General features: G+C 44.6%; 4 protein-coding genes across 5 annotated transcripts; 1 reads left to right on the forward strand and 3 right to left on the reverse strand.

Annotated features, from left to right (window-relative positions):
- Window positions 1-2,971: 2,971 nt before the first annotated feature.
- Window positions 2,972-4,858, reverse strand: LOC136940733 (Golgi apparatus membrane protein TVP23 homolog B-like). 2 transcript variants are annotated; one of them, XM_067233013.1, is made up of 7 exons: window positions 4,812-4,858; window positions 4,422-4,498; window positions 4,186-4,330; window positions 3,947-4,036; window positions 3,682-3,807; window positions 3,421-3,549; window positions 2,972-3,334 (listed from the first exon to the last, which is right to left on the reverse strand). In XM_067233013.1, the coding sequence occupies exons 1-7, from the start codon at window positions 4,821-4,823 to the stop codon at window positions 3,308-3,310; spliced, it is 606 nt and encodes a 201-aa protein (XP_067089114.1). In that variant the 5' UTR covers window positions 4,824-4,858; the 3' UTR covers window positions 2,972-3,307. The 2 variants fall into 2 exon arrangements, with proteins under 2 accessions (XP_067089114.1, XP_067089113.1); XM_067233012.1 differs by lacking the exon at window positions 4,812-4,858 and having other exon boundaries at window positions 4,422-4,516.
- Window positions 4,859-5,366: 508 nt separating this feature from the next.
- On the forward strand, window positions 5,367-6,819 carry amn (amnion associated transmembrane protein). The gene has a single exon (XM_067233116.1). It carries the CDS (start codon window positions 5,379-5,381, stop codon window positions 6,810-6,812), a length of 1,434 nt encoding a protein of 477 aa, XP_067089217.1. The 5' UTR covers window positions 5,367-5,378; the 3' UTR covers window positions 6,813-6,819.
- Window positions 6,820-6,871: 52 nt separating this feature from the next.
- On the reverse strand, window positions 6,872-10,108 carry LOC136940803 (tripartite motif-containing protein 16-like protein). The gene is made up of 6 exons (XM_067233115.1): window positions 9,576-10,108; window positions 9,164-9,259; window positions 8,776-9,009; window positions 8,239-8,410; window positions 8,068-8,148; window positions 6,872-7,901 (listed from the first exon to the last, which is right to left on the reverse strand). The coding sequence occupies exons 1-6, from the start codon at window positions 10,047-10,049 to the stop codon at window positions 7,345-7,347; spliced, it is 1,614 nt and encodes a 537-aa protein (XP_067089216.1). The 5' UTR covers window positions 10,050-10,108; the 3' UTR covers window positions 6,872-7,344.
- Window positions 10,109-11,949: 1,841 nt separating this feature from the next.
- On the reverse strand, window positions 11,950-16,419 carry ush1ga (Usher syndrome 1Ga (autosomal recessive)). Its single transcript, XM_067232581.1, has 3 exons — window positions 16,256-16,419; window positions 12,884-13,337; window positions 11,950-12,753 (listed from the first exon to the last, which is right to left on the reverse strand). Exons 1-3 carry the CDS (start codon window positions 16,417-16,419, stop codon window positions 11,950-11,952), a joined length of 1,422 nt encoding a protein of 473 aa, XP_067088682.1.
- Window positions 16,420-17,099: the final 680 nt, after the last annotated feature.

Consider the following 17,099-nt stretch of genomic DNA (forward strand, 5'->3'; position numbering starts at 1 on the left):
TAAAATGGCGAGGATGACCGAGTATTCGCTACGAAAAAAGGCCCGTTTGGTGGCAAAGATGATGTTCTCTCCATCATGAAGCAGGTTGTCGAGAGCGTTCTGAAAAAGAGTGACCTGATTCAGGCCAGGACGACATGTGTCCTGTAACACCTCACTAGTCAGTAGTTCATTACACGGCCTGTGTGACCTTTGACCCCCCTCCCCTTTCGCTTGGTTATGTGTCACGGACCTGGATGAGGGCACTAAAGGTCCGGGGACAGACCTCAGAAAACACTTGCGTCAGCATGGTGTGTTCTCGTTTAACAAGGATCACGAATACTCTGACACATTCCAGGTGGACATCAATCTCCATGTTAAGCACGCTTTCCCTGTCTGAAGACAAGATCTCACTCATGCTACTGATTATGCAAACCCCACATTCCGGTAACCGATCACGTTACGTTTTGGCATAATGTACGTGGATTCCCAACCTGTTTTCTTGGTCTTCTTAAAGGGTGACTCTATAATGTGTTTGTTCTGCTTCTCTAGGGAGTGGTGGTTCAACGAGGACACACAGCACTTGCGGTAGCGGTCTTTCCAAACGTTCAGCGAATAGTCGAGACATATTGACCGCTTTGCAGCATAATAGCTCATAAGGTCTGTGAAGACATTAGAACATTATTCACGGTCACAGCAAATACACTGAGAGATGGGTAAGCTCTCGGGTACAAAGACGTGTTACTCACTGAAGGGTTCTTGGGACCTTGTGGCTTTGATAAGTGGGTTTCTTCCTAGCGACATTGTCTTCAGCCTGTTCATGGGACAGCTCGCCTCATACGCTCTGGAGCCTGCTAGTGTTCCTCCTTTCATTTTGGATGGGCTTGTGTTTTTTGACGGTGTTTTGAAAGTGACATGAGAAGGGGTAGGGGATGAGATGCTCAGTGGTGGGGGCACATTGGAGTCTGGGTTTGGAGGCTTGCCTTCTGATAGACTTTCGGAGGAACTTCTGTATTTCGGTGCTCCAACCACATCCATGGATGGAACACTGGGGAGTGTTGGGTGTTTAGCTCGGAAGAGACTTTTTAAATTGCAAAAGGTCTTCAGGGACATCTTAGAACGAGAACCTGATGCCGCTGGTCCAATAAGTTCATGTTTTATGTTTCTGTCCAATGACAGTGTTTGGAGTTTAGTGGCAACATGCCCACTGTTCTGAGCTGTGGGGAAAAAAATCATCATGCTTCGGCTTAGTATATTCTATTGTCCTCTTGTCTATTGTCTTTGACCACAAAATGTTAGTTACATCTACCCTGGTGTGTAATTTCTGGTCTCCATTATGTAACTGAGCGTGCCAAATCATGACTTTAAATGATATAACAGAAGACTGCTACTGAGAGAATGATTGGAGTTTTGCTCTGTAATTTACCCCTGGGTTCATTTGGAGTCTGAAGCTCCAGACTCAGCTTGCAGTATTACTGTACCTGTGTATTCAGCCAACCATGTGTAGATGGACTTGAGGTTCTCCAGTCCAGTCTTGGGTATGACATCCCCTGTTTGCCCTCCTGCACGCTCTACGCCCAGCAAATTCAGGAAATCGAGGGTCTTTGCAGTTGTGCAGTGGCGATCAACCAGAACACAGAACTCTGACTCCATCAGTGGCCTAGCCTTTTCTAACCTTTCTTTCTGCAGAAACAAAATTCCAATTCCCTCATTGAACTTCCACAATATCTTCATTACTGAGTGTACATTCACGTATTTGTATACACTGCTAAGTTACACTCATTGAAAGCCAGAGGGCAATGGGACACAGGAACAATCAAGTCACCAGTGTAGTAAGGTGCAGCTCTTCTGTGTGTCCTTCAAAGAATTCAATTGCTTCCTTGATCTGCTGAAGACAGTCCAGATAATCATGCACTCTACCTGCAGGTCTGCACAGAAACAACCGTACATTAAGTAGCGAGGCTACGTTACCGTAAACTCATTAAGCCCTTCTCTCAAGGTTCCCATCATTTTTACCCCATCAGGAGGATCTTGTCTGTTTTCCTGAGGACCTGGTGATGGCTGATGGCTTTGTCCATGTGAAACAAGGTCTGGTTCACTGTGTCTTTCAGCTGCATTTGGCACGTCGTATAGTTATGCATTGGACTGACAACGTTCTCCAGGTGCTCGAAATGATTATCTAACGACGTTAGAGTGGACACCTACAGTACAACAACAATAACCTTTGTTTGAAGCACCAAGCCTAATGTTGTGGAAGCGTTTTGAACAAGTAGACAATATGTCAGATCATGTCCTTAAATACTTGTTCTTACTGTACCATGCTCCTCGTCAACCGATCACTTCTTTCCAAGTTGCTTGTGATAAATGACAACCGTTCTTCCATCTGTTAATCACAGGAATATGTGTGTCCAGTCACTGCTCAAATTCGTAATTTACAGATTTCAACAGGCTTAATTGACTAAATACTTAGCACTAATCATTATGTATTGTCAATCATTGAATAGCACGGGATAGCAGCTACAGTAGATTGTTGTTGCTTTAGCTAGCCATACAGTTGGCTAGGGCTACAGTAACAGTACAGCAGTAGGCTACAGAGCAACAGATGTACAGTACAGTAGTACAGTAGTCTACAGTAGCTACACAGCAACGATGTTCGCTAGCTATACTCAGTAGCTCATGGCAATCCTAAAATACGTTGTTTAGCATTAGCCTACTGACCTTTTCAATATTTTCATCAAGAGTCTCAATCCTGTATGATGTGCTGTCATTTTCCATCACACATCAATCTCTAATAAATCTACATTAAGTACTATTTGTCAAACTAGTCGTATCTTCAGCTGCTAGAAACTTTTCGTCGGCTGTTTGAATGACGCGCGCAAGTGTTCAATAACAGCCTACGCTATTCGCTCAACCTGAACCTTCTTCTGAATCTGGCCTACTGATGGGATTCCTTCTGCTGTGTCTGATGATCCTTCCGACTGGATAAAGCATTTTAGCAAGTGTTTTTTTATTTATTCAAGTAGTCACTGGTTGAATTTATTAAACAGAAGCAGATGCATGCATTTCAGAGGAATGTATCAATCATCTAAGTGTAAATAGATTGTGGTGTGATCACACAAGGGAAAATAATTCTAATTACACCAAAAATAAATGTATCCTATTCAAAAATATTGCTAAATAACCCCTCATATAATAGAGAGATACCCTCCACCTGTTTAACAGGAATTAAGAAACAATAACTGTATGCCTCATTTAGGCTTATCTGAATAACAACATTTGATGTAGGCTACATAGGCCGCAATGCCAATCCAATGGCTTCTTCCAGGTAACCCTAGGGCCCCTCATGTTTTGCGATTGCCTGGGGGTAAAAAGGAAAAATAATCAAGCTAATTACTGATGGACATGCGGATACATTTTTTTCATTGATTAAACTATTATGTATACCTGTTTAAAGAACTGGGCACCAAGGTAGTTGGTTGCCATGCTTCTCAAGTTGGTCTTGCCCCCTACTTTGCATCGAACATACCCATACAAGTTGGCCCACTGTAAGGCCATACCCATGATTACCACTGCCTGGTGGGAGAAAAGACTAATACTTTACGAATACTCATTTTTTTTCATGGACTCACATGGAAGTCACTGTACTTGGCTTTATCAAAGATAAATACTCAAGTCCTAAAAACAGGGGAAGGACAGATAACTCACCAGCCATTTGATTTTGAGGGAGAAGATGGTGCTGAACACAAAAATGACCCAGAAAAGAGGACACACAACCAATCCGAGCCAGAAGATCCGGGACTCCGAGTTAGAGGCACCATTTCTGCTACCTGTCTAAAGAGCAGTCAGAAATAAGAGCAGTTTATCTTTCTACAGATACTCTCGTCTTTGGATGTTTCATGCTTTACATTGGTCGTCAACAGGATCAAGACAGGCAAGCCAAGGCCCAATGTCAGCAATATGCAGACTGTACCTTTCTGGACTCAAACACCCAATGACTCTTTCCATCGTCATCCACCTGGTTCCACCATCTCAAGCCCACCAACAACCTGCCAGTTACATTCTGTAATACAACTGGTTTAATCAGTGTTCGTAGAAAACGACTATTTCCATATTACCACACAAATATTGTACTAGTCTAAAGCTTTACAAATAACATGGTTAATTTGCAATGAATAAGAGGTAATTGACCCACGCCAACGTTCCACCCACCTTCACTGTCCAGAAGTCACATGAGAGGAGGAGAATGATGGTGACCATACAAACAATGAAGCTACTGCTCACTACTTCACACAGCAGGTAGACAAGGATGGCACATGTGCGAAAGAAGAGATGGAAGAATGTGGCCACGGGGTACCTGCAACATAGACCAGGTTTGGACCGACCTCTGTACTTCTGACAGAAAACAAAAAGATGTATATTTCAGAAGAGTCCTTCACTGAACTCACTTGATTTTGGACTTCCTCTGACTCGCTGTATGTGTATCCTCATCGTCGCCAAAGAGTGGAGCATCTGCTTCTGAATCCTGTAACAAATGGAGCATGTTACAATCTAAGGGTCTTTAATTGGCAACAAATGCTAATAATACATATCTGAAAGCAGCATCGAGCAGAAACAGATCCAGATATCTACAAATGATGATAACGCAATTCCTAATTTAGCTAACAAGTATTAGCTAGCTAGCTAACAGTCACTAAACCCCCATTTATATTACGAAAGCAAGTTTAGTTTCAGTCAATAACGTTCTTGCATAATTTAGTAGTAAAGGAACATTACATTGACTAGTTAATACATTGTTTAACGTAGTTTGACCATTCTAAAGGCACTGGCAATCTAACCTGTCTCAACATTTCGACACTGTCAATGCAGTCGGTTTTAACTTCCGTGTGATGACGTGGATGTAAACAAAAAGTCTTCACGTGCGAAGGACCCCATATTGGTATCTAGATTCGCTCCCTGATGCAAATGTTTTACAATTGTACTTACACAATGCTTTGTTTGAGTTGGTTCTGTCCATTAGCACTATGTGGATGATTTTTAGAGATAATTGGTTTAATCTGTAATTTATAATTCAGAACGAATAACTTTTTCAAATGGGTTGTTGTGTTAATGAAATTTCTTCCCGTAAATGGATCAGTTAAAATCAAGATAATAATATCAACACTCTGCATTCATAATCCATGTTTAAAGCCATTGTCATGTTGTTGTTGATGGAGCTTATATGGCAATTTTGGTTGACTTTATTGCTCTGAAAGTTAATCTTTTACCGGTGATCTTACTGGTCAGCAGAATGTTAACCAGAGATCATCGCTTTTATACACAGGGTATGTGGTTTCATGTGACAGTCACACTGTGGGAGATAAGGGTCAGACTGAAGTCCCTTCTAATTGTCACAAACCTTCAGAATGCTGAAAATACCAGACGTGCTTTTTCTTCTCTGTGCCCTCGGGGCAGCGGACGCCGTTTACAAACAATGGATCCCTGACACCAACTATGAGAACGAGACCAACTGGGACAAAGGCTCAGTGCCCATTGGCAACGACAGGGTGCAATTTTCTGCATCTAGAAAAGTGTCTGTGTACGTGGAGACTGTCCACTCTGTCCAGGAGATGAGACTGCCGGTGGACGGAGAGTTTATCCTGACCTCAGGAGCTGGCTTCTCAGTGGGAGCCGGTGGCTACAAACCTGGTGCTGTTGTCAAATTCAAGGATGTCGAGTCTCTGCAGTGGTTTGATCCCGCTCTGTGGCAGGCGGCCTCCACAGCAGACGATTTGGAGAAGGGCCGCTTCCTGTTCTCAGTGCATGAGGAAAGCGTTCCCTGCCGCTATGACAACGTGGTGTTCAAAGCCCACTCCTCTTTCCGTGTCGACCTCTCCTCCAACCGGCCGAGCGTCCCCGTGCAAAGTGTGTCGGTTCTGGGAAAGACGTTCAGAAGCAACTCCGAGTTCAGCCGGTACCTGGGTTCTCCCTCGGGCCGCTTGCAGTTCCACGGCTCCTCGTCCATCAGCTTGGGCTCTTCAGGCTGCAGCGATGTCTCCGGCTGTGAGTGCGGCAACGCAGCCAGTCTTGAGAAGATCTGTGGCCATGTGGAATGTTCTTCAGTGACCTGTAAGAAGCCATTACGCCCGGTTGGACACTGCTGTGACGTGTGCGGAGCTATAGTCACTCTGCAGTACGTCCCTGGATTCAACCTGGAGACTTACCGCCAGAGACTGATGCACATTTTCCTTGGTCTGACGCCATACAAGTCCATCCAGCTTGGCATATCCAAAGTGGAGAAATCCCGGTGGTTCCTGGGGGTGTTTCCTCGCCAGGGGGCAGCAGAGATCCAGATAGTGTTGATGGATGGTGAAACGGGCCACAAGGCTGGTATGGTTGCTGAGGCTCTTGCCCGTGACATACTGAAGGATGCCCAATCTGCCGGCTCCAACCTGGGTATAGCTGAGGCTGAGTTCCAGGCATCCTCGGGGAGTAGCAGCAGTCACGGGTCTGGGCGAGATACAGGGATGGTGTTGGGAACCATATTTGGGGTTCTGATAGTGGTGGGAGGTGTGTTCCTTCTAGTATTCCTATATTACAGGGGTGCTATTAAAGTACCCTCATTGCCCACCATCACCATGCCCTCCCTGAGCAGCTTGAAACGGAGTAGTGAGATTGGAGACCTCGGTGGGCCAATGGACCATGGTTTTGACAATCCCATGTTTGACAAGCCCACCGTGATACCAGCTGTTCCTGGTCTGTATGGGGCTGAAAACGCCAACTCTATCTCCCTCACACAGTCAGGTGTACATTTTGTAAACCCAGCCTATGATGACAGTGAGACTGATTTCAATGCTTAACTTTAATGTATGCAGTACAAGACTCATAATTAGAGTGAGGCTGTCTAATGTATAATGAAGTTCCATGCTACAGCCTTCATAATAATGGAATAATTGTGATCATGCCGTGTCAAGCTATATCCCTTTATGAGTGGTAATTTGCTAATTGAATAAACATTTATTTGCATCACATTGTTGTAATTTGTGTTTCCCACAATATGTATATGTTTATACATTTATTATACAATCACTCTACCATTGCTTTTAGGAAGTCCTGTTCTAACGCCAGCACATATAATATTTCTTCAGTACATGTTTAAAAAATTACAGTACATATATTATAAGTACAGTCTTGTTCTTCCGTCACCACTAGATGGTGTACTAGAACCAGAACCAGATGTCAACAATCTTTTTCTTGTACCGTCCCTTATCTTTCACCATTTACTAAACACACATACTTGCCCACTGACTCTAGTGCAGGTAGTTATTGCACACCCTGATATAACTGTAGGACATCAGTAGGTGGTTTTAAAGGAGAAGCAGTTATGACAATTTAGCTATTTTGTGGAAATGGATCCTCAGGACTGACCAGAGAGACCACATTGTCTTTCTTAGAGAGCCAGACCGTGGCATACAAAGGCTCCATGAAGTCAGCACTGTACTGCTTAAGGAGTGTCATAGAATCAGTCACATGGTGGAAGGAAAGCAAACCACTGGCAAAGTCAACATAGATCCCTGCCCTTGTCACCAGACTGGAGTCCAGGGGTGTCTCCACACCTGCATGCCAGGTAGAGTAACCTCTACTCTCCTTCCCCAGGCACCAGGAGAAGTCATTTCCTGTGATGCAGCAGCGGCTATCCGGGCCCTTTCTGTGGAGGCTTTTATAAGAGAGTCCCACATGAGTCCCTTCCCCACCCAGTTCCACCTCGAAATAGTGGCGCCCCAGGTAAAGGCTCTCGGAGGTCATCACTTGGCGCCAGTGGTCAAAGCGACCGGGCGTATCAGGGTAGCTGTGCTGCCAGGGCGTGGTGTTGGTCACCTTTCTGTCGTCCTCAGTCAACCTCAGGTACTGGTGGGTGGTATCTGGGTCAAAGTTCAGACGGATGGCATCTGTGATATAAATATAACATGTCCGAAGATTTAATAGATGAGCTGATACAAGTCAGTCAAAAAGGTTTGTTAAAAGTTGTTATGTAACATCAAATGAACTCATGAAATGCATTAGAATTTAGAATGTGGTAAATATGCAGTAAATGCAGTAAAACCTAAATCCTACATTTGAGGAAGTCCTCTTGAGTTTTTGGTTGAGGCAGAGACAAGGGTTTAGTTTCTGTAATCTTGGCATTGGCCAGTTTCTCTGTTGGAGAGCAGGTTGCAGAGGGTTACATTGATAGATTACACCTCCAGCTCTTTAGAAGATTCAAAATATAGATGTGTCCAAACTCACCACTCTTGCAGGCTCCCTTTAACCTGAGTGTGTATGTGGAGAGTAGCTGGCCACACAGCTCCTGGGTGACCTCAGTCACCACAGTGCTGAAGGAGGATAAGTGGTCCATGAGGCTGACATGCACCTCAGGCAGACACACGTCCACTGCCCCCTTCTTCCACTCAGAGTATTGCTGGCATGACCACCAGGGGGAGTTATTAGTACTGATTCAAATATTTGACCTAATTTGTACAGGGCTGGCCTATTGTGCGGGTATAGTAATAATACAGTAAAAATAAATAAAAAATAAAAAAATGCATTCATGTTATATGTAGTATAACATAATATTTGATTATAATTTCGTCATTATTTCAGACACTTTCTATAAAAGCATGATAAAGCAGAATCATTATCACACAAAAACCCTTGACCTTTGACACAATGATTCACTGTAACCACAAGTGGCATATCCTACAAGATATCAAGCTCGGCGACATTGACAATGAGCTCTTTCGAATCATTTACCATATGGAATGCACGCTCTTATCTCTTCCTCACCTGCAGGAAGTCAACATCAATCTTGTTCCTGCAGAGTCTCTCCAGGCGGGCCGAGGTCTTTTTCAGCTCGGCGCTCCTCTGCTCCAGATGGGCCTGGATGCCCTCAGCCTGGCTGAGCGCCTGCCTCTGCTCCGCCTCCAGAAGCTCTGCCACTCCCCTCTTGGCCTCCTCCACTGCCCGCTGCAGGAGGCCAAACTCCTGCTCCATGACAGCACGGACCCCTGCCACGGAACTCTGGAGGGAGGGAGGCCCACAGCGGATGGTAGGGGGAACCACGGCAGAGATAAGGGGGTTGATTCACAGATGGGTTGGAAGAGTGTGGGAAAGGGAACTTGTACACAAGACAAATGTGCCAAAGGCTCAGAAAGGTTGAAGGAAAAGAAAGTACCTCAATGGATACATTGTTCCTCTGCAACTTGCTGATAACATTCTCTGCCGTGGTGCTTGTCTTTACAATCTCCCCCTGCTTCTTCTGCAGCTCTGTCTGAACTCACACACACACAGTCAGACACCCACATGCAGACTCTCACTATTTCCTAAACAGAACCATGTGTACAAAAAATCTCATGCAAGGGTGGGATATGTTTTGGAACTGCCTGTGCTACCACACAAGAACATACTGTACTGTCCATATCATTGTTCATTCAGACTTATACAGTTTCAACTTTGGATACTTTTCTCACAAAATAAGTCCTTTGAAGCTATATTTTCTCGGATGGTAAACCTACCGCTGAATAAAAAGTATTGTTGTGTGTATGTGTGCATGTATGCATGTGTGTGTACACATTTGTGTACTTCACCTCAATCTGTCTGCGAGCCTCCCCTGCAGGTGCAGAGCTGTGTCCCTGATGCTCAACTTCCTGACACTCCTGACACACACAGACTCCATCGGTCAGGCAATAGAGTTCCAGAGGCATGTTGTGAAGGTCACAATTGCGATCCTCCATGTCCTGTAAGGGCTCCACCAGACGGTGGTTGTGGAACTTGCTGTTCTCTATGTGGGGCCTGAGGTGGGCCTCGCAGTAGGACACCAGACAGGTGAGGCAGGACTTGAGGGCCCTGCAGGGACTCTCAATGCAAGAGTCACACAGCACATCCTCTGGGCTCAGAGGGGTAGACTGGGGAGGGTTGTCCCCAGGTTGTCCCCGGTTGTCCCCAGCCTCAACGGGTCTGGTACAATCCCCTGGTTCCTCTTTAGTCTGGGGTAACTCTGGGCCTCCAGAGGATTTGTGATTCTCTTCTCCGTCCTCTTCTTTAATGACAAGGGTATCCATGGCTGTTAGTCTACTGTCTTGCCAGGCAGCGGAATATGAATTGGGATTTCAACAACCCTTCTCTCAGTAAAGACCAGAGGCTTAGGATGTTAGTCAGCCACACAACTGAACTCGCCTCTTTTCTTATAAAGCCCTTTGTCTAGTTAAAGACAAAACTTGAACAACACCACGCCTTACAGTTCACATGAGTCAGGTCACAGCAGCCTCCTCATGTTACACCCCTCCCCTTTCGTTATCTCTCTCTCTTTCCGTATCTTCTGCCTCAACATTTCATCCAGCACAGGATGGCCAAACCAATGTGGTTTATATTTCAGGAATTTAGAAACAAAATACCATGCAGTAACTCATTCAGAACATGAACTCTTTGACATTGACTGAATTTAATGCCACAGCAGTGATGGTTGTAATTATCCGTACTCACTGTAGTGGTGCTTTCGAATAAACATCCTGGAATGTTCTGTGACAGCAACATTATCCACCCCACCCTTACTTCCTCTCTCTCTATCTGACCATGGACATGCTACTACAGTGCTATGTGTGGGACCAAGCAGAGACAGAATTATTTTGGCTGAGATCTCTAACAAGCTGACTTTTCATGCAAAGCATCCTGGGTAGGGACAGGAAAAGCAAACAGGAGGTATGTTGTGAGGACAGATACTTAGTCTGTTTCTGTCAACAAGGAGAGATCACAAGGTACCTAGACTATGACCTACTGTACAACACTTTGCCAAAGCCTTACACAACACAATCACTTCAACCACTTACATTTGTGAATTTGTTTATTAAGCAAAATTCAAGTTTGAGATTTGTCATCTTGTCATTTACAAGTGCATCTTCGTTGACCAATACCATCAACACTTGGAAGACAATACCAAAATAAAAGTATAAACACATACGGACATCTAGGTGAGATTGTAAATTATAGCCTACATCTGTCATGTCAAACTGTAAAGGTTAATGTGAAGTGTTCTTCTGTAACATTAATATGCAACAATAAGCTAACGTCACCAGACATTAACCATTTTCTTTCTTCTAGCCCCAAATAAACTAGAATCAGAATAATTGGCTTTCTTTGACCAAACTGAAACTTCTACTGCAGGCATACTGCGTGTAAACAAATGTACTCGTATAGTTAAACGGCCAAGGCCAAAAGACACTATAGGTAAAAAAAATAAAATAAAAGTGACCATGGTATGAATTAATGTCGTCATTCATTTTGTATCTAATGCGCAGGCATAAGGAGTACAGGCACAGGAGATGGTACAACACTACATGCCCCACAGGGGTAAACATAGGCCTAAAGTAAGAGGCAAAAAGGGAAAACCCAATTTCAGGCTCTGCATAAACTATGCTACATAGTACATAGTAACACACAGTTCTGGCTGTTGCTGGTTATTGAACAGCTACTCCCAACAGTGCAGTGTTGATGACTCTTGTGAGTGTGTCTTAATAGTATCTCTCTACTATAAATCCTATCTGTCTGACCACAGGAAACTTGTTTAGGATTCTGGACACATATACCCTTTCATTGATATTTGTCTTGACAAGGTCCTTCTAGCCTGGGTTGTCACCATGGTACCCATTTAAAGAGGCGGAGCAGTCTTTTCCCTGCATACAAAACATCCTCTCAACAGCACACCGCTGACCTTTAAGGTTCGGTGAGAGGCACACAGTAGGATTTACGGCTTATCGCTTGTATTTTTATCTGTACAATGACAAAACAGAGCAAACTGAGATAAGCTTATGTATTCGGTAATATATGGCTGGCTGATATGTTGTGTTATATGGCTGGAGTTATAACATCTCCCCATCTACACTTAAACAATTCCACAAATGTTTTCATTTGTAGATACTTATCCTGGAGATGTGTCAACTCATGGGCCCGTTATGTAAGCAGCAATCACAACTCTGTGTCCTCTATATTGTCAGGGTCCTCTATGGTATCTAGGCGTCTCTTACAAGCATCCAGGATCTTCTTACGGGGCCCTAGGGGGATGTGGATGCTCTTGAGGTCATGGTCTGAACACAGCAACAGTGCCTCCAGGTCAATCTTCTCCCTCTTGAAGATGTGCATGAACTCATTCATGCTCTGCATGGCCAGGAAGACCTCCAGAGGATTGGTCTCCGGTTCGTCGTCGTCATCGAGGCCCAGCTCCACCTCATCCCAGGGCAGCTCCTGCATGTTCCTCTCCTGCAGGCTGTGGGCACTGCCGATACTGTCCAGGCTGGGGGAACGGTGCAGCCGGCTGCGCAGACGCACGTTGGCACCGGGCCGCTCTGTGCCCACCACGCTGCCCTCGTCCCGTCTGCCGATGCCAAACAACCCCCCGCTGACGTAGTTCCTCCGGAACACCATGGTTCCCAGGCCCGGACGGTTGAACAGGGAGTCGTGACCCGAGTCGGTGCTTATTACAGAGTAGTCCACGTCAGGCCCGTGGAGGCCCGGCTCGCTCATGGCACGCGAGATGGCATCGTCGTTGTCCCCGGGGAACATGTCGCGGACGTTCCTGCGGGAGCGGTCCTTGGGGTTCACGTAGGTGCCCTGCTTGAGGAACATGACGTCGTTGCCCAGCTGAAGACCGGAGAGGGAGCGCACGCTCTTCCGGCCGTCCTCGTAGATCTTAAAGGTCCCCTCCCCTTGTTTCCTCTTCTCCAGCTTCTTCTGGATCTTGGTCTTCCCTCGGGATGTGGCATGGAGAGTCACCTGCAGGGACAGAATCAGCCAGGGCCTTAAACAATCGGTGGCAAAATGACAAAAACCCCAGACAGGAAAGCACAGCACACAGCAATACTGTGCATGACCTTTGTTATGTATTTCCCTCCATCAGTCTGACCTGAGAGTATGGCACACTGACGGTGGCAGCGTTGAGGTGGTGCAGCTTGCGGCTCACGGAGCTGCTGGTGTAGCTGGAGAAGCTCATGGCGTCGGACATGGAGGCTTCGGACGCCTCCTTGTGGAACTTGCGCTCCATGCGCTTGTGGTGCTTCCTCTGCAGCTGCACGCACTCCTTGATGCGGCGCTCGGCCTCGCGGAACGCTCGGTCCTTCAGCTTGCTCACCAGCTTGGGGTTGAGGGCCGACTGCTTGGCAGCGATGGAGTCCAGGTAGCGGACACAGTCCATGTGGTTCTTGGTGGCGGCCATGTCCAGCGGTGTGTGGTAGTCGTTGTCCAGACACCACACGTTGGCACCAAAAGACACCAGGAAGGAGAGGCAGTTGTGGTGCCCGTTGGCAGCCGCCAGGTGAAGTGGCGTGTTGCCCCATATGTCACACTTGTCAGGGTTGCCCCTGCAATACGTGGAGAAGAGGATTAGAAATATTTTGCCGACCGAATAACCGGTAATGTTCATTTGAAACTATGTAAAGACCACGGACATAAAAGACCCATGATTTTCAACATACTACATACTGTTTCATAGAGTGTAAGCTAGGTGTAATATGAACCAAAATGACAATGACCTGACCTTTTGTCCTCAGACAATATCAACCTAAGTATAGCAACACACTCGTGAGTAAGCACATCATTTTTTGGATTATATTTTACCATTGACCTCTCATCTGTAAATTGTTCATTGGGACCTCATGAATTATGTAAAATCTTTAACAGTGCACCGTCGCTTTGCATTAGCTAATAAACATCAACACATTGGTTCTAATAGCACAAAGACAAAGACCACTTTTTCTCCAGGGGTGTTTTTCCCTTTCAACTCTAGGGGTATTTCCCCAGTGTCATGGCCATGCTTTATACCCCCTACACTCCTGTCCTCACCCTATGACCGTAGGGTCACCTTTGCTAGCGCTGCCCTGCTACAGGCAGACCGTAATATGACCACTGACTTGCCAGGACTCCAACTACAAAACCAGTATCTTGTTTCAGGGGAGGCCGGTTGGGTTGCACCTGACAACTGTGCACGCTTGGTGATGTCATGCAGAATTCCTCCAGTCATAAAGCAGCACAGGAGGCTGTCTGATAAGGAACACAGAGACATTCAGAATGTAGCACTCGGCAGCAAATCAAAAACAGGCCATCTAGCGTTTGTTTTTTTTGTTTTTAAAACTATTCTTTTTTATATATTTATTATATTTTAAGTATGCCATGACAGTTGAGTTTTAATATAATTTATAGTATTTTAAACCATAAAGCCTATGATTCTCCTGTTATTCTTCCCTATGCCAGCCCTCCACTAGGGCTTAATCAATATTTAATGGGTCGCAGGCAAACCCATCCCAGGCCCAGATATATTATTGATGGACTAAGCTTCAAAGTTTTCACAAGAGAGGCTGTGTGCCACACTAGACCCAGAGCAAAGATTAGCCCCTTCTCACCTGCCTGACCCTGATTTCTACCCCTGGCTGATAACTCCCCTGCACAGGACTTATGAACGGGGGGGGGGGTCAGGATATGGGTTTGGGTTAAGATAGAGAGGGGAGAGGCCACTGCAATATACTTAGCAACAGTAGCTAGGTGCTGGTAGATGGATGTTCCCAACAGGGAAAGTGGGGCACAGAGAGCCTGGGTATTTGGCATGGAGCCCAGGAAGCAATAATGCAGCAATTTGCACATTTTCCCGGTGTGATATACAGATATGAATACACTGTCTGTAAACACTATAATATCACATTGACAATTTAACACAAATGTACAGGTTTGCGAGGGATTTGAGGAACATTATGTTCAATCTGTTTATTAAATTCCAGTCCCATAAAATAAAAAATAAAAAGTTCAATGTTTTAACCCCCCCAAATCTCACTTTAGTAACTAACTTTAGTAATAATGTCAGAGGTTCTCTGGAAGCTTACATCATCTATTGCAATGAATAACCTGTTTATCACCTAAAAGTCAAAGGATAGAAATGTACCCATTTCAATCTTGTTCTTTATCACAAACTGTTACCCATACAATGACAGATTGACCATCAGGTGTTATTCCGATCACTCCTGCCATAAAGCTGTCAGAGTATAATTTATCTAATCGTGTTCCTGGATCTGGTTATATATAGTCTCAATTTTTTAGTTTCACATACAAATTGTACACAATGTCCCACATGCAATCGAGAAAGGCTTTTTGTTTTATAAAGTGTAGTTTATTCTTATTTTGCAGTACATTTCTGTAACATCTTGTTTACTTTTTGGAGTGTGGGAAACCCAATGGTTTCTCCCCATCGACTACATCCTGTCACTGACAAGACTGCTAATGGGATCCTGACTTGTTCACTGCATGTGCGATTTGCCCTAAACAATAGGCATGTTAGGATGACCAATGAACCACAAAAGTGTGCTTAGTAATTTTTCCTGTTACGGTAAAATGTCTGCAAAAGGACACATACACACACACACACACAGAGACAGACACTTCTAATGTGGTACAGTATGTGGTTTCACAGACAAAGAGAATCACTCAAACTTTTGCCAATTAACGACTTTGATAATGGGTCTTTCTACCCACAGAGAAACCAGGTCAGCCAGAAATGCAATGAGAGCTTTTGTCTTTATCACTTCCTCACAGAATAACCATGAGCCAATTTGATAAACTACTTCAGGAGTCACCAACACATAATAGATTGCAATTTCTTTATATTCATATATCTAACTGTAGCCTATGCATTGCCCTGTAATAATCGTTGGAATCATTGGAACCACCCCATTAGAACGTTTCAAATACACATTTGTTGAATTGGCCATTGTTGCATCATGGAACATAATCTAGGCCATAAAAATTCAACTAATACAGATGTATTTGAAACAAAATGATAGGCTAATATCATACTGTCAAGTACTAGTGCGAGGCTGGGACAGAAGTACTTGCCGGTAGGTCTTAACCCTATGAGAACTATTATTGTATGCATTGTCTTGTAACGGATTATCCAATTAAAGCTTTACACAATGTTACATACATTCATGTTTTATAATATTATGACTACGTCTCACGCAAACAATCACATAATTTTCAAATTTTCAATTGTTGTGTTATGGGACATTTGCTCAGAACAGTGCCTCACTCATCCCAACTAATTCTGCCCATAAACTTCTGACCTACTTCAAGGCGGTGTAGCTTTACCGGTTGTAGTGTCACTACCCTGTAATCCAATTCGTCTATAGCTGTATCAGTTAATGTTGTTAACCTTAGCCACATTTTAGGTCTCAAAACATTTCTCACTTTTAAAAGCATGTTTACTGGTGCAAAGGTAAATTTAGCTAATACACACCCTCTGCCGACGATCAGCCGCAGGGCTTCTAGGTTGCCGTGATAAGCAGCCCATAAAGTCGGTGTCATGCCATCTTCGTCGGGCGCGTTAAGGTCCTTCCGTGTAGCCTCTTTCAACAAGTCCAGGTAGCCATCCCGGGCCGCCTTGTGATACCTGTCATTCATGGTACAATATCAACTGACCTTCTACTCCATTACGTTCGAACATCATTTGGCCATCTAATGAATACGGATCCCAGAATGAAGTATCAGCCTCCATCGATGTTCCACCATCATTGTAGTCATGGTCGGATGTGCCACTGCACTTCATTGCAAACGTTCATTGCAAACATGATAGAAACGCGCATTCCGTATCCAGGGAGCGACACCCGAGATCTGCCGGGTCGCAGCGGTAATGTCGCTGGCCCATCACATTACTTTAAACTGAACTGGGACTTTTGTTACAATCGCATTTCGCCATGAAAGTGTTCATGATCAGATCAAAATCAAAATAAAACACGCGTGCGTCTATCGTTATTCTACAGTCATGCTTATTTTGCAGCAAACTAGCCTATATTAAAGTGCTTTTCAAATGTGCTTCAAATGCTGTGTAGTTGGAGTCTTGGCTATATAATATCACAATAGTTTAACAGTCAATGTCATTAACTCTCCCAAAGTTTATTTTGTGAGGCACATATTGGTCCCCATTTACTGTCACACAAAAAAGGATCCATGTGCATGCTGTCACATTCTTCTGCTTTGACAGAAGATATGCGATGTTATCTAACTGTATACGTGACGTTTATAACTCTATGGAGTGATTTATGCTGTTTTAGGTCAACCTTATAGCGTTTCTGGGTGGAGAT

This window comes from Osmerus mordax, chromosome 3 (assembly GCF_038355195.1).
Source record: "Osmerus mordax isolate fOsmMor3 chromosome 3, fOsmMor3.pri, whole genome shotgun sequence".
Taxonomy (NCBI): Eukaryota; Metazoa; Chordata; class Actinopteri; order Osmeriformes; family Osmeridae; genus Osmerus; species Osmerus mordax.